We start from the raw sequence: 25465 nt of genomic DNA on the forward strand, positions 1-25465 counted from the left end.
TTTCTTTTAATTTGTATTAGGTACAAATGTTGCTTAAAGGTTATCTTTCATTAAGTTGTCCTGCTCACTGATTGTTTGAATTGGCTCCCTGTCGAAGTGGTCACTTCAGCTATTACTGCGGATTGTATCTTGCCGCGCTGGGTAGGGGTCTGAAATATAAATTTGTAGTTCAGTTAATTAGCAGTAGTGTGGACTCATTGCACTGAGACTGCAGAAACTGAGGGAAGATGTGTGTAACCTTAACAACTGATTGTCTTGGAAACTGCTGTTGTCACAAAACATTGTAGGATACTGGGTTTTATGAATGTTTGTCTGTATACCAAATCACTCTGAATGTGCTGAGTTTGATTCTTGAAATAAGCCCAAATTGTTTGTGCTTGTCTATGATTTTTTTTAAACTGAATTTTTCTTCAAAGAGCTAAAACCTGTGTTAATGCTATGGGATTTGGAGTAGTCTTAGTGTTTATTGTTTACTCGCTATATACCCAGTGGACATTGTCAGAAGTATTGGTAGAATATAAAAAGAATTGTTTGTATGTCTCAGTATAAACCTTGTTTAATAAGAAGTAAAATTCTCTTTCTGTTAATTTTAATTTTTCCCTGTAACAGTGCCGTGGTGCCTCTAAAGAACCACTGGGTGTCGCCCCAAGCCAGCCCAAGCACCGGGACAAGGCGCAGTCCAGAGCCAGCCCGCGCGCCGCGGCGGCAGAGCGGGCTCCGACAGGTGCACGACCCCGTAGGAGCTTATGAGGGGGTGTTGAGGTGGCGAGGCAGAGGAAGGAAAGGAGGATCCAGCAAACCGTGCGACAGAGAGTTTATTAACTTAACTCTGAGCCATTTCTGGACCCAGATTTCGAATTAACACAGGGTTTTAAGGGGACCAGAGAAGGGGGAGAAGGGGGTGGGGTTGGCCGCCTCCAGCCAATGGTTTACAGTCTCTAGGGAGAACAGAGGGGGAAAAGGGTGCTTCGGACCAATTAAAGAGAACTGGGAGGGGAAAACTCAAGGCGGGAAAGATAACTGACAATTAACCGAAGGGAACAGGTGCAGACACCTCGTGATAGAGGAGAGGAACAAAGGAATATTAATTAGGGGGGGAAGGTAGGGATACATAGAACTGGACTTTTACAGACAAACAATAAATTCAAAAACATGCACTGCCACATCTCCCCCTTTTCTTTGAATTAAGATGAAAAAGGCTGCGGCGGGTCAGGAAGGTATTCGGACTCCGGATAGTCTTCGGAGCCTTCTAAGTCCATTTCTTCAGGGTCAACTGACACCGCCGTGTAATTAACTTCTGGAGAGGGGGAAGAAGTGGCACTGGAAATCAATTTAAACATCATCTTTCTAATTAGTCCGAAGGCCACCAGGATTAATAAAATGATGAACATAAATAACAAAATGGTCCTCAGAATGGATCCTACCCATCCAGAGAGCCCCCAGCCACTGAAGATGTTATTTAACCAGTCCGATGTTTCTTTTTTTATCTGCCCGACCATATCTTGCATCTGCCGCAAGATCTGCTTGGTGTCCTCGGCCCGGCTCGACAAGTTAAAACAACATAGACCCTCGAACTCCTCACAGGTATGCCCGTGGAGGAGCAAGAGGTAATCTATGGCCGCCCGATTTTGGAGGGTGGCTTGCCTCGTTAGATCCTCATCTTGCAGGAGGTTATATAGGGCCTTGGAAGTCATCTTTGACTGTTTGGCCACCCAACACTCTAGATGAGCCAATTCCCCCATATTTTTGGCAATGGAAACCCAGGGGGAAAATATAGTAACTGCGACTCCTTTAGACTTACTCCAATGTACAATTTCCGAATCACAGTTTGGGTCCAAATTCTTCAAATCTCTTTTAGAAATAGCCGATTTATGTGCACCGTTTTTCTTTTGCTCCCAGTCCATAATTTGAGTTTTGTTAGGTGAAAACAGTCCCAATTTCCCTAAGGTGCACGGACCTCCTGAAAGGTGAGAGGGGATGCCTGCCCAAGCATGGGTCCCGCAAATCAGAAAAACACCTTTTGGCAATTTTTTGGGGTGATTGTAAACTTGGGGGGGGAGTGCTCCTTTAGCCATGCCCTCACACCACGATCTGGCGTGATATAAGGAATTGGACTGAACCACATGTTTTGTCTTGGGGTTAAGGGCATTTGCCTCATTGGTGAAGTGGATGCAAAACCGGGCTTTGGCTGAACCAAGGAGTTCCATCTCCTGGGGTTCATCTTTTGAATTCTCTAAGCGGAAAAAGAAATTCCTCCAACTAATAAAAGGACTAACACGGGGCCTGGTTTTATCTAAACGGCGGGCATAATAAAGCTATCTTTCGGGCAATTCATGTTTTTGAAAAGGGATCCCCACGAGGCAGGAGGAGATCGGGTCCGAGGCACTGGCCTGGTTTAGGCAGATGTGATCCTGGCCTAAGGACCGCGCCAGCGTGGTCCACACATTTGCAGCGGGCTGTGGCACAAGCCAGGCTTGACTGGTTGTCAGGAGGCTGGCGATCACAATGATGAAATGTATGGTCTGCATACTCAATCGGGGTGGGCAGGACCTATAAAACAAACTTAAAAACACAAATCATGAGGTCTCATAAAAACAGGCTAAGGGGGAGTCATTTTCCCATTCCCAAATGGTGTCAAATGGGGGGGTCTTGGAACACTTTCTTCGGCGGCGTAGTGCCGCTGAAGCCACCTGTGGGACTTTTCCTTCCCTCTCTCTCCTTTTTTGGATGTAAGGCTTGACCCATTTTGCCGGGATCCACTTCAACCCCCCATCAGTGAGGACACAGGCGTACCCACGCCCCCACGTCACTAGGGCGAAGGGACCCTCAACTTTTCCTGAGTCAGGGGACCTTACCAAGACGGGCGGGTGGCGCTCAACCTTCCAGTCGGTGTTGCACTGGAAATGCCTGACAATAGGCGGGTTAGGATTTTCAAAGGAGCAATTTAAAAAGTTTCTGACATACAAAGCCCTGGCCAACCTGACGGAAGGTGTCTCAGTTTTTAGCACCTGTTGTTGTTGTTGGAGGACCCGTTTGATGTTTTGGTGGGTCCTCTCTATGATCGCCTGGCCTGTGGGGGAGTGGGGGATGCCTGTCTTATGTTCCACTCCCCATTGCTGCAGGAAATCCGCAAGCTCCTTAGATTTGTACGCTGGTCTGTTGTCAGTTTTTATCCCCTTGGGGATGCCCATAAATGAGAAAGCCTGGACCAAGTGTTGGATGACATGATGGGCTCTCTCCCCTGCGTGCGCAGAGGCATATACAGCACCAGAGAAAGTGTCCACTGATATGTGGACGTATTTCAGCTTCCCAAAAGATGTAATGTGGGTGACGTCCATCTGCCAGAGCTCACAACTTTCCAACCCCCTGGGGTTGACTCCGGCATGCAATGTCGGCACTGCATGGGACTGACAGGATGGACACGAGCCGACAATCGCCTTAGCTTGCTGACGTGTGAGGTGAAAGTGTCGAGCAAGACTAGGCGCATTCTGATGGAATAGCTGATGGCTGAGCTTTGCCTGCTCGAAAACATCAGGCAAGGGGGCTATTGCCACTGGGGCAGCAAGGGCATCAGCCCTTCTGTTTCCCTCGGCAACGAACCCAGGCAAATCAGTATGTGACCTCGTATGCATCACATAGAAGGGATGCTCTCGGTGGGATACAAGCTTGACTAGCTTCGAGAGCTGCTCGTATAGAGCTGTGTTAGACACCTGTTGCAAAATGGCCTGATCAGCTCTAGATACCACCCCCGCAACGTACGCGGAGTCGGTAACTAAATTGAAGGGTCCGGGGAACCTCTCAAAGGCTCTGACGACAGCGGCCAACTCGGCAATCTGAGGAGAACCCTCAACAATTTCAATATCTGCATCCCACTGCTGAGTTTTGGGATCCTCCCAAGTCATTACTGACTTGTGAGAAGCCCCGGACGCATCAGTAAAAACGGTCAGAGCATCAAGGGGTCTCTTGCTCCGGACACTCTTTAATGCCAATCTAAAAGTCACTTCTGAATTGAACAATTTGTGAGCCGGCCGATGAATTGAGATTTGTCCCGTAAAGGAATCTAGAGCAAATTGCAATGCTTCATTTTCTTGAAGCAGGTGTTCTAACATAGGTTTGGTTATTTGGCCCGTTGATAAACTAATTGGTATGTGAATGTACTCGAAGTCACAACCGGCCAGATCCCGCATCCGCGTTCTCGCTTTGCGGATCAGCTCAGCCATGAGCTCTTGTGGCTGTGTCATCCTCTTGGGCCGGTGATGGCTGAGAAAGATCCACTCTATAATAAGGAGAGGGTCTCCTCTGCCTTGGCCCTTGGTGTAATGTGATTTATTTGGGTCCCATTGAAAAATGATCCCATGAAGATGTGGCAGCTTACCCATTATGATGAACCTGAAGGGTAGCTTGGGATCACACCTGTGTGCTTGCCTTGATGACACTGCCTCTTGGACTTTCTCCAACGCTGCTTTTGCCTCTGCAGTAAGTACCCTGGGAGAACTAAGCTCCTCTCCCCCTTTCAATAAATTGAAAAGGGTTGCCAGATCCTCGGTGGTCAGACCTAGCCAGGGCCTTACCCAGTTCAAAGCACCGCAGAGCTGATGGGCATCGGCAAGGGTACGGACGGTAGTCCGAATGTCAAATTTTTGAGGAACAATGGTCCTCTTTCCGATTTCCAGGCCCAGGTATTTCCAAGGTGGCATCTTCTGAATCTTGTCCTCCTGCAGCTCGAACCCTGCAGCAACTAACGAACTCGTTACGAGGTCAAGCGCTCGTGAAAGTTCATCGTCCGTCGGCGCGCAAACGAGGATGTCATCCATGTAATGATGGATGACAACCCCCTCCGCGGCTGCGCGCACAGGGTGCAGCAAGGAAGAGACAAACTGCTGACACATCACTGGAGAGTTCTTCATTCCCTGAGGGAGAACTCTCCAGTGATATCTCTTCCTTGGGGCCGCTCGGTTGATGGAAGGGACCGAGAAGGCAAAACGTGGTGCGTTGTCCGGGTGCAGTGGAATTTGGAAAAAGCAATCCTTGATGTCAATAACAGCCAAATTCCAATTTTGGGGTAGCATGGTGGGGGACGGCATCCCTGGTTGTAGGGACCCCATGTCTTCTATCACATTGTTAATTTGTCGGAGGTCATGGAGGAGGCGCCATCGCTTTTTGTCACTCTTGCGAATGACAAAAACTGGCGAGTTCCATGGGGAGTTGATCTCTACGATGTGCCCCTTTTGTAACTGCTCCTCCATGAGCTCCTCAAGCGCCTTCAACTTCTCTATGGACAGCGGCCACTGTTCGACCCAGACTGGTTCATCTGTTTTCCAATTCAGTCTTAGGGCCGGGCGCTTCTCAGTGACCGCTATTGAAAAATCCTGTGGAGGGTCTGGAATGCAAATTGTGACCCCCCACTGAGACATGAGATCTCTCCCAAACAGGGGCCGCTCATAATCTACAACAAAAGGATGGGTAGAAGCCAAATGTCCTTTTGGTCCCTCAAATTTTACCATGCCTTTTGATTGTTTTGCCGATTTAAACCCACCTACACCGCGGATGCTTGCAGGCACGTCCTCTAATGCCCAATGTGACGGCCAGTCCTTAGTGGGGACTATTGTCACATCTGCCCCTGTGTTTAAAAGCAACGGTGTATTTACTGACTCATCCCCTAGTGTCATTTTACACATAATGATGGGCTTCTGTGTAGTGACACGATGCACAGTGTTTACAGAAAAGGTGTAATGTTCGGGATCCCCATGGGGAAGGGCCTGTGCAACAATTTGTCCTTTTGGGACAAATGTTGGGGGATGAGTAGTACGCAGCCAGATCATGAGGGCCCTGGGATTGTTATAGAGTGTCCCAGGAAGCACCTCAGTCTCTTGCGGAGTGTATTTACAATTGCCGATGACGATGAACTTACCTCCTCTCGCCAGTGGCCAGTCCTTCAGCTCCTTCGGGTTGAGGGTGACTTGATGCCAAGCCCGATCCCGTAGGTGCAGACTCTTGGAAAGGTGCAACCTGAAAGGGTCATAGAGAGAGGAGGTGGTTAGTATTGGTTTGGCTGAGTCCCAAGCAGGATTTAGAAGTCTCCAGTCAGGTAGTTTTGTTTCGTTCCAGCGACCCCCAAAGGCATCTCCCCCTTTGTGGTCCACCCTCTTGGGGTCATCACGCCGGGTGGACCCGCGCTCCCCCTTCAGTTTTTTTGGTTGCCACAGGAGGGCTGCGGTGTTCCTGGTGGTGTAGCTTGAGTCCTTCTCCCTTTTGGTTTGTTGGGGAATTCGTGTGCAAAATGCCCCTCTTCTTTACAGAGGAAACAGCATCCGTGACGAGCAGGGCGGTGTTGTGGTTGGGAACGATGATTGGGGTGTTCTGCCACATGCACAGTCCTCGCAGGAGTTGCAGGTGGAACTGGAGCAGGTGGATTTTGACGCGTGAGGAATGGGACCTTCATTTGACAGACTTGTAGCATCGATTGAAGAGTGCGTGGAGGGTCTAGGGGAAGACTCAGAATAGCTTGTTTACACAAATAATTAGCATTAACAAAAACAAGGTTTTCCCTGATCTTCCCCCTTGCACTCTCGTCTTGCACCTGCACTTCTAGAGCCCTAGAAAGTTTCTCAACAAAATCTACAAAAGGCTCTGAAGGTCCCTGCTTAATGGTGGTGAAAGGTGGTAGAGGTGCGTGTGGCTGTAAGGTAAGAAACGCCTTACATGCAATGTCTTTAACTACTGATAGCACTGAGGGAGGAATCAGAAGAGCTTGGGCATCAGGGGAACTAAAAGAGCCTTCCCCACTGAGTAGCTCCACGGAGAGAGGGTTCCCCTGCTCGTCAATTGCCGGGAATGGCAATGTTGGGATGGCTTCCCGCAGTGCTTGATTAAAGGCGGCTTCCCAGAGGGTGAACTCTGTGCCATTCATTAAGCAAGCAAAAAGCTGTCTTAAGTCTGCAGGGATTACTGTGACCCCTGCTAAATCTGCTGTTAGGAGGCCCTGGAAGTATTGACTCTCTCTGCCAAACTCCTTGTGTGCCTTACAGAGCTCTCTAATTATGTTTTGAGAAAAAGGATGCCAATTAGCTTTTTGAATGTCACCCCCCCGGGTCTTTCTGTAGGTGACTGGCGCTGCAGAGAGGTGTACTTCCTCATTCCCATCACGATTATCTACTGGTTCCGAATCATGGGAACCAGAAGAAAAAGCGTGGGAATTTTGCTGCCAAGATGGCCTCCTTCCGGGGCGGGGAGATGCAGCTGGCTCCGCCCTAGGGGTGGAGTGATGGGCGGGGTGAGAATGGGGTGGAGCCCTGTGGGAAATGGGAGGAGTAGTGGGAGGAGTTGAGGCAGGATGAGTGGGAGGGGCTTGCCGGGAGGTGGGAGGAGGAGTAGGAGGAGTAGGGGGAGCAGCAGGGGCGGGACGAGAGGGTGAGAATTTTTGGAGAAGGGGAGGGGTTGTGGGAGGAGTTGGGGAAAGAAAGGGGTTGGGTGGGTAGTGAGGGGCGGGGGGAAAGAAGGGGTTGGAATGAAGGGGAGGGGGGGTAGGAGAGAAAGGATTCAGGGGAGAAGAAGATGTCGACCCTGAAAATTGGCTGCCGCCATTTTGTGGATCACAGGCACCATTTTGTGGAGCCTGTGACTCACTCAAATCAAACTTAACTCTGGGCTTAACTGTAGGGGAAGATGGGGGGAGGTAAGATCCTCGAGCCACGTGGCCATGGTGCCTCAAGGGATCCCCAGCAGTCCGGCCAAGACTGCTGAGGCTAGACGACAAGGAATTTTGTAGAGAGCCTGGGCTAGCAGGTGTCTGGGTTTCTGCTCTCTTCAAAATTCCTTTTTTAGGGACAGAGGGACTGGTGCTGGGGTGAGGGGGAACTGGGGTAGATCTCTTAGTCCGTGGATTTTCTTGCCCCTTTTTTTGTTTTGTAATGAACTTTAGCTTTGAGATTAAAAACATGAGATCTTGGACCTTTTTGTCTTTTGAACTTTCTGCATGAACCAATTTTCTCTCTGCAGCCTCCCAGAACTGGGAGCTGTGGACTGCTACCTCTGAGGTATTTGGAAGGTGCAAGAAAAGCCACAGAATCAATCTCTTTAAACAACTCTTAGAAAACTGAACTTTCTGAACTTCTAACATTGAAACACAAATGTAATAAACCCCTTTCTGTGCAGAGCTCAGAGACGCACCCATTCTCTCTGAGTTGGCAAGATCTGCACACTCCAAAGACCAGATAAAGTAAAGATCACAAAGGAAAAGGTAAACTGCCACACGCTTAAAAACCGGCAAACAAAAACACACTCACTAGCAACCACAAAACCACCGTTGCACGGCACGGACTTCAAAACTACCTCCGATCGCAAAAAACAAAACCGAAAGTAAAAAAACCCACAAAACGCCAGGGATTTCCAAACCGGGAAGAAGAGCCCCAAAACCCAGCTCCCAGGGCCGTGCGACCACAGACCGGGGGTGTAGCCCACACGGAACTGCTATACTGAAAGCCCCTCTCGCGGTAAAAGGGGGTTTTATACTTACCAAACCTGGCGCGGGTGCAAAAAGCTGGTCTTCGCGAACTCCTCTGCCGGGGGAAGACGCCTTGTAGAGTGCGATACAGGGCGCTGCCTTCCCCTCCTCGGGGAGCACATCCTCAGAAGAGGCAGCTCACGCCGAGGCTGCGTGACGTCCAGGAGTTCTCTTCGCGAGGTCGGCTCCTAATCTGAACCCCGCTAACTCCGTCCGTGGGGTCCGTCCCTCGGCCCGCACGGTGGGCACCAGACGCTTTGCCGCGGTGCCTCTAAAGAACCACTGGGTGTCGCCCCGAGCCAGCCCAAGCACCGGGACAAGGCGCAGTCCAGAGCCAGCCCGCGCGCCGCGGCGGCTGAGCGGGCTCCGACAGGTGCACGACCCCGTAGGAGCTTATGAGGGGGTGTTGAGGTGGCGAGGCAGAGGAAGGAAAGGAGGATCCAGCAAACCGTGCGACAGAGAGTTTATTAACTTAACTCTGAGCCATTTCTGGACCCAGATTTCGAATTAACACAGGGTTTTAAGGGGAGCAGAGAAGGGGGGAGAAGGGGGTGGGGTTGGCCGCCTCCAGCCAATGGTTTACAGTCTCTAGGGAGAACAGAGGGGGAAAAGGGTGCTTCGGACCAATTAAAGAGAACTGGGAGGGGAAAACTCAAGGCGGGAAAGATAACTGACAATTAACCGAAGGGAACAGGTGCAGACACCTCGTGATAGAGGAGAGGAACAAAGGAATATTAATTAGGGGGGGAAGGTAGGGATACATAGAACTGGACTTTTACAGACAAACAATAAATTCAAAAACATGCACTGCCACATAACAGTACAAAAAAAGAAGATTTTTTTTGAATTTTGTATTGAGTTCTTTAAATTCTAGATAAGGAATTGAATCATTCTTGTGTGAAAAGAAGATTTTGAGTTGTATGGAGAATTGTAAATTATTTTGTATAAAGAGGATGAGTGAATTATGAACTAGAAAACTCATTCAAATATTCAGATTGTCTGAATAATAGTCGTAGCATGTTTCCTTCCTGTAAGGTATTTCCAAAGATTTTTCAAAAAGTACTGTTCAAAATTAAACTTGCATTATACTTAGATCTGAATCGATAAATTTATTTTGAATCCAGCTGTGAGAGAGCTTCAAGATGTTGATTTATAAAATCAGATAGATTCTGGAAAAAGAATTTTTTTCATATGACAAAGGTGTAGCCTGTGCTAACCCCTCAGTTTTGGAGGGTTCCCCTGTTATGTCTTTAACAGGTGCTGGTGTGAAGAAACATTAGGAGAAATATTAGGAGAGACATTTTTGACCGTGTGATCGGTGGGGAAAACGGGAATCAATTGGATAACACCTAAAATTCGGTAAGCAGGGGTGGAAAAGCAAAAACATAGAAACCGAGATTTTGGTCCAAAAGGCTCCTGACCGCGACAGAACAGCTAAAGCCATCTAAGGGAAACCACCTGATAGATATGTGGCAGAAACCAGAAAGAGGATCGGAGCAACCTTTACCTGCTGTTTGAGAAGAAACAAACACCTCGCTATTTGGATGCAACCAAATGGGTGCTGGCATAAACAGAGGAATCGGTTTGTGGATCACTCTAATGGTCATAAGCCTAACTGAGCCCAACAGAGAGCTGGCATAATGAAACTGAACTTAGCCTGAGGTTTCCCAACCCAGACGGCCCTGAAGCTAAAATTCAGTCCACCTTGGAGCACCCTCAAAAGGGAAATTTGGACCAGGGGATGAAATTCAAAAAAAAAAAAAAAAAGGATTTCAACCGATAGACCTTACGTAAAGATCATTGGTAGCAGTAAAAGCTATAGAAATTTGTAAGAAATAGTACCAGGGAAAACAAAAGCATTGAAATTTAGTCTAAAACTGAAAGTTAAGTAAATATGCAATCAGAGAATGATAAAGATGATGCAAACATGAATTAAATGGTTAACAAAAGAAAAGAAATGGGGGAATTGTGAAAAACGTGAGATGATTAATTCATGTTCTTATGGTAAATTGGAAAATTATAAAGCTGTATAAATTTATATCAGGTAAAAGTCTATGTTTTAGGAGGTTTCTCCATTCAGAAGGGAACAAAAGACTTTGCAGCTTTCTCAAGTATTGGGAGGGGACCTGTTGAGATGAGCCGGTATCAAGCAATATCCCCCATATCTCGAACATTCATCAACTATAAGGATCCATAGAAACTGAACATTAACACATGGACTTGGGAGGGGAGCTCTTTTCAATCCGACCGGAGATGGATTTGGGTTTGAATAGCTAACCAAGAAACAAAGGGAAATATGGGGAAATATTGCCAGAGGCAGAATAAAGAGTATAAAAACCAAGCCTCGAACATGGCAAATTCATGTACCCAGCTAGAGACACAGACGGCCAGGGTCTATGTCTATGGGTCACCCTTGGCTCTCTTTTTCCCGGGAGAAACTCTGTCAAGTAAGTGTCGCTGTTTGTGGGGTTTTTTTTTTTATTGCTTAAAATTCTGTAATTTGATTCCAAATTTTGTGATTTGAATTTTAAATAAACCAAATTATTGAATTTGGTAATAAATTGTCCTGGCATTTATAATAGAGTCAAGAGTCTGGGCATTCATTTGTGCCATGGGACAAGTCTTAAATGAGGCACACTAGCCGGTTTTCTCTACCACACCTCATATTTCTTCTGTCTCAACTGCATATTTATACTCTAACTGATGTTGATATGTTAACTTGTGTACATGAGGGAAGAATAGCCAATGCAGATGGCTGGCTTGCCGGAAAGCTATACTAGTCTTCATGAAGCCCTATGAATTTAGTGTCTCCTGATGTCTTGATAGAGGTTTTGAAAAGCATGTATGGGTCTAAAAATTACATATAAGACTAGAGTTCCTTCTAGTATGGCATAAAAGCCTCCTTGTACTACTGTGCTTGCTGCTGTGCTCTAAAGGTGTAAACCTCTTGGGCTTGTATCCTGTATTCGCTAGATTTCTGGGAGTGTCAAGAGGAAGCAACTATTTTTAAAGGGTGGAGGCCTAAGGAATTTGTGTACTTTATTTTATACACACTCCTATTTAAATATTTTGGACAAATCTTTTATTGTTCTTTGTTACAGTTAAAAATAAAAATCTGTTGCTTTCATGGAAATGAAAGTTTCATTGCAATACTCACTCAGACTGGAGATGTGCCAGCTCTTTATGCCTGAATCCTTGCTGAAATACATAGTCTTCTATTTTTTGCTCTCTCCAAATACATTACACTGACTATAGTGTTGATTATTAATCAGTTTTTATATAGTGCTGGCACTGAGTCTTGTGAAACCCTGGCTGCAGATTCTTGCCTTGATACACTGGCAACAAGGAAACCGACAGCTGGCTGTTTTTCAGGAATATATAATCATGTTTTCTGATCACTTGCTCCTATGGCTGTCTTTCGACATGTAAACAGAAGGACAGATTCACGTCTCAGCTACACCACTATAAATATGAGACTATCAAAAGAATTCTTTTGAACTGAGAAGTGAACATCAAAGCGCATTCTGGTCATACAGTTAGTTTTTAACATGAGGGGAACAGTCAGAAAAATTGCTTTTTAAAAAATAATCCTACGGTGGATTATTTTATATTATTTCAGATTTAAATGGGTGCTATTATGTCATTATTGGAACTGGGATTGAATATCTGGAGATTTTAAGATTTAGTGACAATATTGGTTAAAAGAAAAAAGGGTTTATCAGAAAACTATGTACCCATTTGTACATTCATTCACGCTTTTATCTTTGGATTAACATATAATACCTAGTTGGCTGACGTGATAATGATGCCAATAATTTTAAAAATTTGCTTTATTATTCTTTAGTACATTAGTGTTATTTAATTTTCAGTAAATGGCAGGAATGCATCTTTTAAGGGAAACTCAGAACAAAAAAAAGCACTGACAGTGAGATAGATGAATGTTCTATGCTTTTTATGGATTTGTACCATACTTCCGGGGGAGTTTTTATTTTTATACTTACATTCCAGAACACTGCAAGATGTCTGTGGATATTCTTTAAACATTCTGCCTACAGAATTTGCATATTTTATCTCAAAACCCAGATTATATAACATAAGTAATAAATTTCAGTTTATTTAAACAAAGCATGAGAATGAAACCCTCAAAGCAGGTTTTGGGGTACAGCATTTGTTCTAGACCGCTATCTAAGTGCCTCAATTAATATAAGTGCTTAAATTTTCAGAGCTTCAGAGTAGACCTAATTTGTTTTGAAGTCGTGTGTAACTCCAGAATGGTCTTAGCACACAGAAAATCATAAAGCTGAGCACAAAAATAACTTTATTTCCTGCTTTAATTAAATTCTTCAGCCGCAGAACTACCCTTTTGTTTGTACTATCACAGTCAGAATTAAATGTATTATGTGAGGAACTGATGTACTTAAATTAAAAGTGAAAGGTGTTTAGCAGTTCTATTATTTGTGATGTTGCCTGCTGTGTGTTTTTGTACTTTGCTTTAATTTGCTTGCTTATAATGCTGTCTGTGACAGCCCTTCCTCATATGAATATCACTTTATTTCTGCATGAAGTCCCAGGCTTTTGTAGAGAAAGGATGGACAATATAGGTGTTACCAGTTTAAAGTAAGCATAGTGTTAGAGGAGAGAGAGGTGAGAGATTTACAGCTAATTCATCAACCTACTAAATGTGGTACAGAATACTTTCAGTACTTTATCAAGAATAAGTGTACATGGCTTTTCTTCATGGAAAAAAGATCATTTTCTATGGAAAATGTCTCACTTACTGGTAATCTTCTAGGTAGAAATAGATTGTAGTCTGCTGAAATAAGAAAAAGAGTAAGAGACATCAAAGTACTTTTAAAAATGAGACTTAGGGTGAAAGAGTATTGATGATAACCAAGTGGTATTATGAAGTCTGTCTTCATGAGCTAGTAGCCCAAGTGTGGCATTAGCAAATGTTCAATGAGTATCCTAATGAACTGAGACAATAAGGAACTGCTGTTTTTATTATCTTTGTGGATTCTTTCTATGGCACTTGGTAATCTAGGGTTAGATAAAATTTGCATTTTTAATTAAAGATTCAATCTCCTGCCTACTATAGAGCATATATATATATTTATATTGTTAAAAATATCAAGGATAATTGTTTTTGTTACAGAACAATTGCTTAAAGGAATTGTTATGTATTATTATGGCGAAGTCCTTCTGCAAAGTTACAAAATGTCAAAGTGAAGGCTACAGGTGCACTTATGTGCATAATCTTTTCCTCAGATCTTCCTGCTTACTTATTAGCTAGAATGTGCATTTTGTATAAACATACAGTATTAGATACAGCTCTCTGAAATTCCTAAACTACACTGAGGTTTAGGGACTTGAATCCTGCTAAAACCTACAGAAAAAGGGTTCTGGGTATTTGAAGCTTTAGAAAGTTGGGGCCTACACTTGTCACTGAAATGTGGTAATTTTAGAAAGTAACTGTACTTTCTAAAATGCAGAAGAAATACTTGGACAATATAATATGAAAGGGCTGGGAAATCACATTTTTTTGGGAAATTACCAGATGGATGATTTCTGACTGGAACTACAATTTAAACAGTTCCTAGAACACTGTCTAGCATTCATATCTATTTTGAAGTTGGAGTTTTAAAATCTATGCTGTCTACCTAGTTGTGTGCATTTCAGATAAAGTCTTTCTGAGTTTGAAATATAAGTTAAGCAGCATGAACCTGTGTGATTACATGTTTTCTATAACAGTTCATGTTATTTAGACTAAAACAGAATGCAAAATAATAACCAGCAGAGTTTCAAGCACTGAAACCATTTCAAGCATTAAAAAAAAATGCAGACTTTTGCATCATAGGTATCAAAGTATACTTCCCCAAGATGTCTCAAACTGGAGTAAAGATTCATTTCTACCTAATTGAAATCCTGATTATTCTTTTTTTTTCCCCCTTTAATTTCACTTTAGTCATATTATTTTTTTTTTTTACATAATCCTAAAATAAAAGCTTGGGATTTGCCTCTGGTTGCTTCATATGTATTTTTTCCCACCAGTGAACAATTTTTATTATCCTGTCTGTTGTTTTCATAGTCTCTGAAGTTCATGCCTGGCTGGTATATTTTCTGTTAATTTTCTATCCTGTTTCTCATATCCTAAAAAAGTATGTTGCAGCACTTTTTCCTTTAGCTAGCCTAACATTTCATTTTACATCTCCAATAGATTTTAATCGCTTTTGGTGATATTTGAGTTCATGCTACAAAGGTCCTTAAAAGGGATATTAATGGTGATAAAAAAAATCCCAGTGTACCATTTTGACATAATAATCTATAATGCTTGAATGGGCATATAAAGAATACTGAAAACATGAATGCTGGCATGACCTACATCTGAGACAAAAGCTATTCCCTTAGGGAATGGAGATAATTTGCTTTTGTCTCATACATTATACATCTCCTCTTTTACACACCATATCCATGAAAAATATTTTTTGTTTTGTATCAGAGAGTTGTTGAAGTTGTGAGTAGAGTATTAGGCTCAGCTGTTTGGGATGTTAACATCCTGATAGGATTTTGGCACTCTTATTCTTTGTTTGCTATTATCTATTCATTGTTTGTTTTTGTCCTCAATGCTTTTCTCAAAGTGAAGTTTTCTGTTTCCTCTTTTATTTTTTGAAGAGTGAATTATATCAATTCCTTTTTGTTGGGAATGAAAGAAATGGCAAACTCTACAAACAAAAAATAAACTGAAAATGTTTCACTGATGCAGCCATGTCAGTGATTAGTTAGCCACTTTATGGTAAATATGCAGCCAACCTCTCCAAAACTGCTGGATTCCTAGACAGATAGAGAACAGGGCTGGCCTCTTCTGAAGTACTGTGTTGTCTCTTCAGACAGGATTTATGAGCAGAACTTGTGGGTAAGGGAACAGTTCAAGGTACAGTGGATACACAACCCTACAAGAAATCATCTCTGCCACAACATTTAAAGGAATTGTCCCTTCATAGCAACTGAGCTTCTAGGGATGGATTTTGCAGCTACTTTACGCTGAGGATAAAATGATATAGATTAGCACTGTGCTAAATTGTTAGCATCTTCCCTAACTTGTTGCATATTATTTTTGTTCCAGGTTGTAAAATAAAGGAAATTGGGCATGGTCTTTGAAGGTCATGAATCTCAAATTCTGCATCTCCTACTCTTCTAACTAGACACATATTATGTGGGTTAAACGATAGGGAACTAGACTGTTTTCCAGATAGGAACCAGATGGAAGCATAGTAGAGTAGGTTTCTTGTTTGTCTTTCTGAAGATACCTATTTATTTCATAGACACCCTTGCTGAGGTAACTCCAAGTTAAGTTTTTAATTTGAAACCTCACCTGTATCTCACCACCTAGGATATTGGTATGAAAAATAATGTGTGAAAAATAAAATATTACATGACAATTTAATAAGCTCTGGAGACAAGTGATGCTCATCCTGAATGTATATCCAGTTTATTAATTGCTATGTTACATATTTCACAGACAGTGATTTTTTTTTAGACAATTGTGTTTATGGTATATTTGTTGTTATTTATCATTCATCATTTTACAGACAGATTGTGAATATAACTGGTGTATATGTAACTGTGGACTGAAAGATGTGTATTTCATTTTCATTCTTTAATTGTTTGAAAATATTTATATGGCTCTCTTATTTGCATATTTACATTTCTATATTAATAGGCAAGTTGTGTTTTTTTCCAACTATCAGCAAAAAGAGACATTCATGCCACTGTTTCTTGTACAATGTGTACAGCATCTAACTTAACAGAAGTACTTACAAAGTATTTTACTGATGTGTTTGGTTTCATCATTATTCAAATCACAGTGTGAAATGTTTACAGCAAAGGATCCAAAGGAGTTGTTATGAGAGTGCCATGGGCTTACATGAATGTTTTAAACTATATTGCTTGTGTATTAACCTTAACATGATAGGAAACACTGGATCATTGGCTTGCTGTGCAATCGTTGGCTTGCTGTGTGAAAAGCAGCAGCGTGACAATGTGAGGAATGAGTGAAATCAGCAGAGAGTGGCCTGAAAGGCTGTCAGACTCTGAATAATGTTTGAACAAGTGTGAAGTGGGAATATTGTTAGATGATGTATGTGACGTATCAGAGCCTTGGAAATACTGCTCCTCTATCGGATGAGTTACTGTGTGCGTCTAAGCCCTGAATATCTTTCAGCTGCACCACACTGTCTTAACTGTGATGTGCTGCATTTCCTGCCTCAGAAATTCTGCTGAATATTTTACAGGATTTTTTTTTTAGCTGAACTTCAGTTTTTACTCTCTTTTTCTTCCCCCCTCCCCCCCCCTTTTTTTTTTTCCCGGTCTTTTAGGCATTGGCTCTTCTGGATAACTTTATGATTATAATTATGTGAGAAAAGCTAATGGGGGAATAGCAGCCACTTTTCCTCTTGTGAGAATGACTGGAGTACTTACAGTGGCTAAACACATTACATTAGAGAATTTTTTTAAGGGCTAATCGTGATTAGCAGTGCTAGCCATTAACAAAGTGTTAAATGTTACAGATTCCTGTTAACTTCAGTGGGAATAGTATTTAAGCCTTTAAATTGCACTGGATGCAGAAAATCTGTGGTATTTATGATCAGGAAGGTGCATCACTGCTTTTTCCTTTTTGCTGTTGAAGGTGGGAATTTCTTGATGAAGAACATCTCCTGTTCTCAAGGGCATCCAGTGTTGTGTTTTTTTTAACTTGTTCAAGATTCGGTAGTCATTTTAGCTGTGTGTTTCTAATGTATTTGTCTATTTGGCTGTTGCATGCATTTTCCTGTGTTTTTTCACACTTCTCCATATTCTTAAACATTATCTTTTATTCTTAGCTTGCTCTCATTCTTATTACAACTTATTGTCTTTGTCAATATTATTACAAGTAATATGTAGTCCATCTCTTTTTTCTTGCTCTTGGCAATTAAAACCCTAAGGAAAGGGACAGGCTATTAAAAAACTCCAGTAAGACATATATGATATACTCACTTGACAAGGCATCCCCTCTAAAAAAGTATATTATTTCTAATGTAATCTCTTGTCCTTTTTTATGCCCCATCATGCCTGTTGTGATTATTTCTGGTTATTATAACTTTCAAATCCTCTGGCTTCTATCTACATGAAAATAGGGTTTTTTCAAAGGCACAAATGGTGGATACATGCACATTTCCTAGAGAGAAGGTTGATTTCTGCTCCTTATGGATACAAGCAGCATGAGTATGTCCTCATTGTGGTGACTGATTTTGCTGGTTTGAGACATTAAACATCCAAAAGATCCAAATAGGAGATAATGGCCCCCCATGTCTGTGATCAATATCTTTTGTTAAAGGCAGTTTGTTACTATAGTTTCGCTATAAATATATGTGTTTGGTTTATGTGGGTGGTGGGGTTTAACCCCAGCTAGCAACTAAGCACCACACAGCCACTCTCTTCCTCCCAGTGGGATGGGGGAGAGAATTTGAAGGATTAAAGTGAGAAAAGTACTGGTTGAGATAAAGACAGTTTAATAGGACCCCCCCAAAAAAAAAAAAAAAAAAAAAAAAGCCACGTGCACAAAGGAAAACAAGGAATTCATTCATGGGCAGGCAGGTGTTCAGCCATCTCCAGGAGAGCAGGGCCCCATCACATATAACCCTTACCTCAGAAGCCAAACACCATCACTTCAAACGTCCCCCCTTTCTCATACTTCCCCCAGTTTTATACGCTGAGCACAATGCCATATGGTCTGGAACATCCCTTTGGTCAGCTGGGGTCACCTGTCCCAGCTGTGTCACCTCACAACTACTCGTGCACCCACAGCCTCCTTGCTGGAGGGGTGGGGTGAGGAACAGAAAAGGCCTTCGCTTGGTGTAAACCCTACTCAGCAATAACAAAATAACCTGGTGTTTTCAAGACTGTTTTCAGAACAAATCCTAAACACAGCCATGCACAAGGTACTATGAAAAATCTAACTTGATCACAGTGTAAAGCAGCACAGTAGGTTCATATTATTAGGCAGTTATTAGTAGGCAGTTATTAGCAGGACTTCTAAACTAATTATGTGGTTATGCTCTAGAGGCAAAATTATGGGTCATTCCAACTTTGATATGTGTCATTTTTGTGTCTGTTCACAGGTAATCTCTTAAAAACAGAATTGTGGTTTTATCCATGTCCATCTAAGTAATTCTTAGGAAGCAGGGAGAATGCAGTTCCAGATTACTGTGAATTTCTATCCAATTCTGACTGAATGAAGAATGGACAAAACCTTTCTTGTGTAAAATACCTTTTAATATCTTAACGTGAGTTGCCAAATAGTAGTAACTTCTGGATAACTCAGGATCTGTTATGTGTCAAAATGCAACCCTGGAAGCTGGACCTTTGAAAGGTAAACTTTTTGGAAATGTGTTGATTATAGGAGAGAAGAAATAATACATACTGCAGAACCTGCTTTGATAAGAGTTTTCATAGCTGATATGATCGTTGTGTTTCTAGAACAGGATATTGCTGCTTTGTTGATATTCTTAGCTCTCTAAAGGGCATTTAGTTCCTAGTGATGGGCAGTAACTCTATGAATTGTCCCACTGACTAAAGTAATATTACACCTTTAATAAATGGTTCACCAGCAGAACTAAGACAGCCACAAATTTGTTGACTTTGAAAATTCTTGGTCAGGGCCTGAACCTGCCATTTGTAAAACACTAATTACTCAGCTCTTGCTTGTATTGCCTCAAAGAGTATAACCTGCTGTTCATAGACTTAATTTTACATTGCCAGCTTTAACAACCTTTGGAGTCCGCTCTTTGACTGCAACAAGATTATGGTTGTATGTGGGAAGAACCTAAGGATAGTGGGACAAGCCATCTAATGTCCATTTCAAAGAATCCCCCTTACTTGGACAATATTCAACATTAAGATGCCCTTCCTATCTTCCATGTGGCAGATGTCATCTGCTGATCATATGCCACTGTCAGTCAACTAATTGGGTGTATTTCCTCCTACTCCTCAGGTAGCCTGAGGTAGCCATGAGCCAGTAATTGGTGAAGGTGGTGCTGACAACATAAAATATTTAGAAAAATAGTGGTGTTCACATAGGTAGCAAAGCTTCAAAATTTGAGACTTTCAATGGTGTTATTTTAATTCAATTTAAACAAAGAGCTCCATATTCATTCAAAGTACTTTTTTGCACTAACTGGATACTCTTCAAAGGCTTAATTATAATTTTGAAATTACTTTTGTATCCTGGTGTCTTGGTTTGAAAGACAGATATCTGCTAGGAAGGGGCAGGACTTCCTTAGAGATGGAGAATTCAAATCTCTTCCCTCTAAATTATTCTGATTAAAAAAATTTAAAGGAGCTTTCAGGAAGAGGTATGGGGTAGGAATAACAGTTCTTTACTAGTATATATGACAAAACGACAAACAAACAACAACTACAGCATCAATAATAAACAGAACTAAGAACTTTGAGGGCTTTCCTTTACAAAAGCCCAGAGCAGTTTGATCTCGGCGCCCCTGCAGGGCTCCGAGAGGCTGAACTGGAAGGGAGGAAAGTCCTGGACCGGTGGAAGAGATGAGAAGCTCTGCGCTGGCAGCTGGAGCAGCAGGGGTGTCCCGGCAGGGCTGGGCAGTGCAGGGCTACAGAGTAGCAGGGGAACTTCAAAGCTCTGAAGAAGCAGCGGCGGTGGGGGGAGAGGCTGGAGAAAGCGAGCTCAGGATTCCCGGGTACACAGCAGATGATTGTAGATTTCCCAGGACGAGGCAGAGGCAGAGGGCAGCCTGACTGTCTTCTTCGGAGCTGAGAGCAAGAGTGCCTCTCCCTTCCCCAGATCTGTCTTTTTGCCTTTTCTAAAGCTCATCATCTCTCCCCTCTGAGGGACACTCCCAGGGACTCAGAAACAATAGGTGTAGCCTCGTGCTGCTATATCCTTCAAGTACCCTTTTTTGTTCTGACTAAGTAGTCATTAAGGCTTCTTGGAAACTTATGGGAAGAAATTCTGTGAGAAGAAAAAAAAAACAAATCTAACCCCTAACACCTGGATAGATACTGAAATGCTAATAACTTCACAGCCATATACTTTGTAGCTGGGGTAGTGTTTTCTAATATTGAAAATTTAAAATACAGGGCAGTACTTCTTACAAATAAAAAAAGACAGAAAGAAAAACCATTTCAGCATAATCTTATTACTGTAATATCTGGTAATCTATAGTGTGATAGGATCTTGCTGTACTTTGGCAGCAGCATTGTCACACACCCTCTGAGTGTTTACAGAGGTCATAAGAATGAGAGAAAAATTTTGAATGGAATCTATAACTTCTCTTCTGCATTTTCAATCACTGGAGAATGAACTGAAAAGAAAAAACCCAAGCAAACCCCTCCAAACAATAACAACAACAATAGCAACAACAATGATAGCAACAATTACAACAACAATAACAATAGAAGATAAACCCTGTGAATATATGTGTGTTTTTGAGTGGAGGAGGAACAGCATCATAAACTGTGGACTGTGAATCCAAAATATCTGAGGAACATTTTGCCTGTTTGTAAGCATCTGCAGCAAGACTGGACATCTTTGTGTTTAAAGGAATAACTTTCTACCATCTGAGCTGAAAGTTTTGTTTCTTTCAGTCATGATTCTAGCAGCTTAGGACTGAATGTAGCTGGGGCATAGCTGGACAAGAGGACTTAGTGGCTGTAGTATTGCCCTATGAGAGGAAAGTAGAGGAAATTATAACCATTTTAGGCCCTCTATCCTTTCCTGATAAATCTGGTTATAGGTCCCTCCATAACTGATATGTAGTTTTGCACCTAACACAAGAGCAGAGGGCGCACCAGTAAATAGTTAAAGGTGGTGTAAATAAAGTATTTGTGCATGACTGTGTTTCTATGGTTTTGGATCTTAGCACTCTGAATATGAATGTTTTAATGGTCACTGTATTTGAAATGATTTGCACTTAACCTGGCCTCTAGGTGTAGTTTACAGGTTACCTGGTAACTGCACAGAAAACTGGTCTCTTTTTTTTAATAAGCCATTAGAATGATTTTCACCCAAATTTTGAGCTAATTCCATTCTTTTGTTCTTGGAAATAGTCTGATTTCCTTGTTAATATGTCTTGGTTAAGCTTTACACTTTGATAACAGATGCACTTTATGAAATAGCTGGCAGATTGCACTGGAGTTGTGCAGCAACTACACTGTAGTTTGTGATTTTTGAATCCATTTAACTGACAGACTTACAATAAGACTGAATGTGGACTGGTTGTGTTTGTAGAAATTACTAAATATCATAGCAAAATAAGGTTTCAAAATTTTAGCTGGTGGCATTCTCAGAGTTTCCTTCGGGTTGCCTCCAGAAATCCTCCCTGGTTAATATCCAGATATATCCAGTTCGGATGAGACATGCTTCTTGTGGGCCATTTTATTTTAAGGCATCCGTGATTTTTTCAAAAAGGAATAGACAGTAGGCCTTCTGAAGTGGAAGAGGTAATTCAACAGATCCAGGCTGTTCCTTTTAGGCCTTTGTCAGAGCCAGTTAGATCTTAATTGCTGTATTTAATGATGTATAAATTGCTTAGCAATTTACTTATCATGTCTGTTATCCTGAGTCTTCAGAAGTCTTCAAAAACTTCCAATCATCATAAAAAAACAGATCTGAGTGTATAGAATTCCTACACACATAAACCAGAAAATTTGATTCTCTAATGTTTCTTTTGGGGGCATATTCTAATACTTCTATTGTAATACAAATGGCCATATTCTACTGGCATTCTAATTCTAATAATAAGAATTCTAATTCTTTTATTTCCCTTTGAGTATTACCTTACTCAAAAATTGTGGTGTTTGGAGGTGGAGTAAGCAAGCTCTTGAGATTAGTGAAAGTGATGAACTCTGGCAGAAAATGCATTAAAGTTCTAGGAAATTCAGCTGTTTCATTACCTATGTTTAGCTACTTTGTGACCTGTCCTAATTAAAACATGCTTATTTATTAAACATACTTTGCCAACTGGGCTGCTATCTGGCTGTTTAAATATAAATGTATCTAGTCCCCTTCAGTGTTGAATGAAAGTTACACAACAGGAACCTGCAGGAACTGGCTTTGCTACAAACTGTTAAAAAAGGATGCCTTCTCCCTAGAAAGACATTCTCCTGAATAGACTGTTTTAATCTAAGTCAAGTTAGTTTAGCAGAGGGTGCATATTCTCATACTCTGCCGACTGCCTGGTGTTCTTGTGTGCAGGAGCTACACCTTGTCTGGTTGCTGTGGGACCATTCTGCTGAGAGCTGTCAGGTGAGCAGAAGGCTGGGGATAGAGTAGTGAATATTGGCTTGTGATTTCTGAGTAGGCAGGGGGAAGAGGAAGGAGGAAGGCAGCATGCAACGTGGCAGCAACAGATGTAGCCCATCACAGGAGATTTTGCTGCAAGGTGGCAAAAGCTTATGCAAATAATGGAAATACCGAGCAGAAAAAAAGCCCACTTACTTTGAAGCTCTCTTGACATAATTTCAATGGGCACAGTTTTTCCACAAATTATTGCATACTTCCAGAAGTACATTATATGACAGAAGGGTTTTTGGCTGCTTTTTTTCTTGTGCTTCCAAATACTTCCTTGGAGAGTCTATGTGGACTTTCTGCTGAGTTCACATCAGCATTTTTTTGCTAATTGTTCCTGATGCTTCTCCATATTGTGAACTTTTTAACAGAAAAGTAGCAGCAGATTGCTGTCCTTAGAGATGAACAAAAATGTCTGTTGATGTGATCTAAAAAGAGAAAGGGTAGAAAATAGTACTTAAAATAAATGTTTCCATTCCAGTGCATACAGAATGAGTGGTTAAATTGCATCAAACAACTTAATAATTGAATGAGAAGTCACATTTCTTTCATAGTTTCTCCTCTTAACTTGCCTGGATTTTTGCTAAAGCTGGGTTACTGCTGTGAAATTGCTTACTGGAGAATCTGCTTTTGCAGAGATGCTGACAAATGAACTCTGTGTTGCAATGGTTAGGTCAGTGACAAACTGTGATTCATAAAACTTGGTTTGTTTGGCTTCTCCTATCAATCTGTGCTCACCCATTTTATATGTGACAACAGTCTGTCATGAGGGCTGTCATTCACCTTTGGCGGGTTCACCCCCTTGTCACATGTCTGTCAGGCATAATGCTGGACACCATGAATCTACAAAAAGTCATGGTTGTCTCTTCAAAAGGGAAAAGAAATTAGGGCTGGGGTTGTTCAAAGGTCTGAAAGAGGCTCACTGAGCAGTTTCTACAGAACTGCTAAAAGTTTTTACTTGCTAGCTTTCTGGTGTTGGTTAATAAAGCAGACATTTTGTGTATTTGGAGAATATGAGGTTATACACACTTTTTTGTAAATCAGCCAAGCATCTAGAACTGAACAGGTGACAGTTTCACTTCAGCTGAAAGCTGGCTATGGGATGAAAGCAACCTTTTCATTTAGGGGACAAAAAAAGCAAAACCAAAGGACAAGTGGAATACCTGTGACACTTTCTGCTAAAATACATCTAGGTATCATGGCCTCTAGAATTCTCTAGAATTTTGTACTCTGTGTACAAAATTGGTGAAGATTGCTAACTAAGTTTCAGATAGATGTGGGAATTTGGACTCCCCTCACCTCTGCCTTATTTGTTAGTGTTTTGAACTCTAGTCTAACAGCACTAGATGGAATTTTTTGGTCATATTCCACAAAGCTTATTTATCAAGAAGCTCCCAATTTGGGGTTTTGGTACCTTTTCTGCAGGCTGCCAAGTGCCTGCAGAATGTAATGAATGTAATCCTCCAGTACACGCTCCACCTATGGAATGTGCCACAGCTTTGGGGAACAAACAGTGCACAGTATATGCTACTGTGCAGATAGACCCTCCAGCTGGATACAAAGAAAATATCACAGATCCAGGGCAGGGGATATAGAGCACTATTACCCTCTCACTTCACTTTCACTGGGCAGTTATTTTGAAGTGATTTTCCATCTCAGCCTGGTGGGAAGAACTGATTGTGCAGCTTTCCTTCTGAACTTCGTGGATAAATTAAGAATTTTTCACTACAGTCATGTGAAACCTTTCATGGCTCCAAGTGATGCAGCAGGTTAACGCTCACATAGGCTACTGTCTTATATAAATGTTTGGGGTCTCTTGGAGAGCAACACTTGCATATATTTTTCATTTCTCCTGGAATCTTCCTGTGATAGGGTGTGTCGTACTATTTTCCTTGGCTGTGCAAATTTGCCAATTACTATGCCACAATACAGTTTTTTCATCATGGTGTTGTCATCTTTCATTTTTATGCCGATGCTACAGTTATGAATGTCTTTGAAACATGACCACTCTGAGTCTTATCTTTTTTTTTTTTTTTTTCTGTCAGGCATTTAATCATTACTGCTTCAAAATCAGATGTCTCTGAACACAAAAGTGAAGTTGCTAGTTGGCTATTTTCTTAAATTTCTTGAGAAGTATTTGTGCTATTTCTCTAACCTTTGATGACCTCCAGTTCTACTTCAAACAGGTGTTTAGTGGTTACTGTTATAAATGCCAGGACAAATTTATTGCCAAATTCAATAATTTGGTTTATTAAAATTCAAATCACAAAATTTGGAATCAAATTATAACAATTTTAAGTAATAAAAACAAAACAATACAAAACCCCACAAACAGCGACACTTACTTGACAGAATTTCTCCCGGGAAAAGTTGAGCCAAGGGTGAACCCAGCTAGAGACACCGACGGCCAGGTTCCGTGTCTCTGGGTCACCCTTGGCTCTCTTTTTTCCCGGGAGAAATTCTGTCAAGTAAGTGTCGCTGTTTGTGGGGTTTTGTATTGTTTTGTTTTTATTACTTAAAATTGTTATAATTTGATTCCAAATTTTGTGATTTGAATTTTAATAAACCAAATTATTGAATTTGGCAATAAATTTGTCCTGGCATTTTTAACA

The 25465-nt window shown here is 41.8% G+C and overlaps 1 protein-coding gene across 2 annotated transcripts; it reads right to left on the reverse strand.

Moving 5' to 3' along the window:
- Positions 1–896: 896 nt before the first annotated feature.
- On the reverse strand, positions 897–8807 carry LOC134552536 (uncharacterized). 2 transcript variants are annotated; one of them, XM_063401215.1, is made up of 3 exons: positions 8516–8807; positions 5912–6009; positions 897–2562 (listed from the first exon to the last, which is right to left on the reverse strand). In XM_063401215.1, the coding sequence occupies exon 3, from the start codon at positions 2205–2207 to the stop codon at positions 1185–1187; it is 1023 nt and encodes a 340-aa protein (XP_063257285.1). In that variant the 5' UTR covers positions 2208–2562; positions 5912–6009; positions 8516–8807; the 3' UTR covers positions 897–1184. Both variants share the same exon structure in this region, with proteins under 2 accessions (XP_063257285.1, XP_063257286.1).
- Positions 8808–25465: the final 16658 nt, after the last annotated feature.

This window comes from Prinia subflava, chromosome 7 (assembly GCF_021018805.1).
Source record: "Prinia subflava isolate CZ2003 ecotype Zambia chromosome 7, Cam_Psub_1.2, whole genome shotgun sequence".
NCBI classification, from domain to species: Eukaryota; Metazoa; Chordata; class Aves; order Passeriformes; family Cisticolidae; genus Prinia; species Prinia subflava.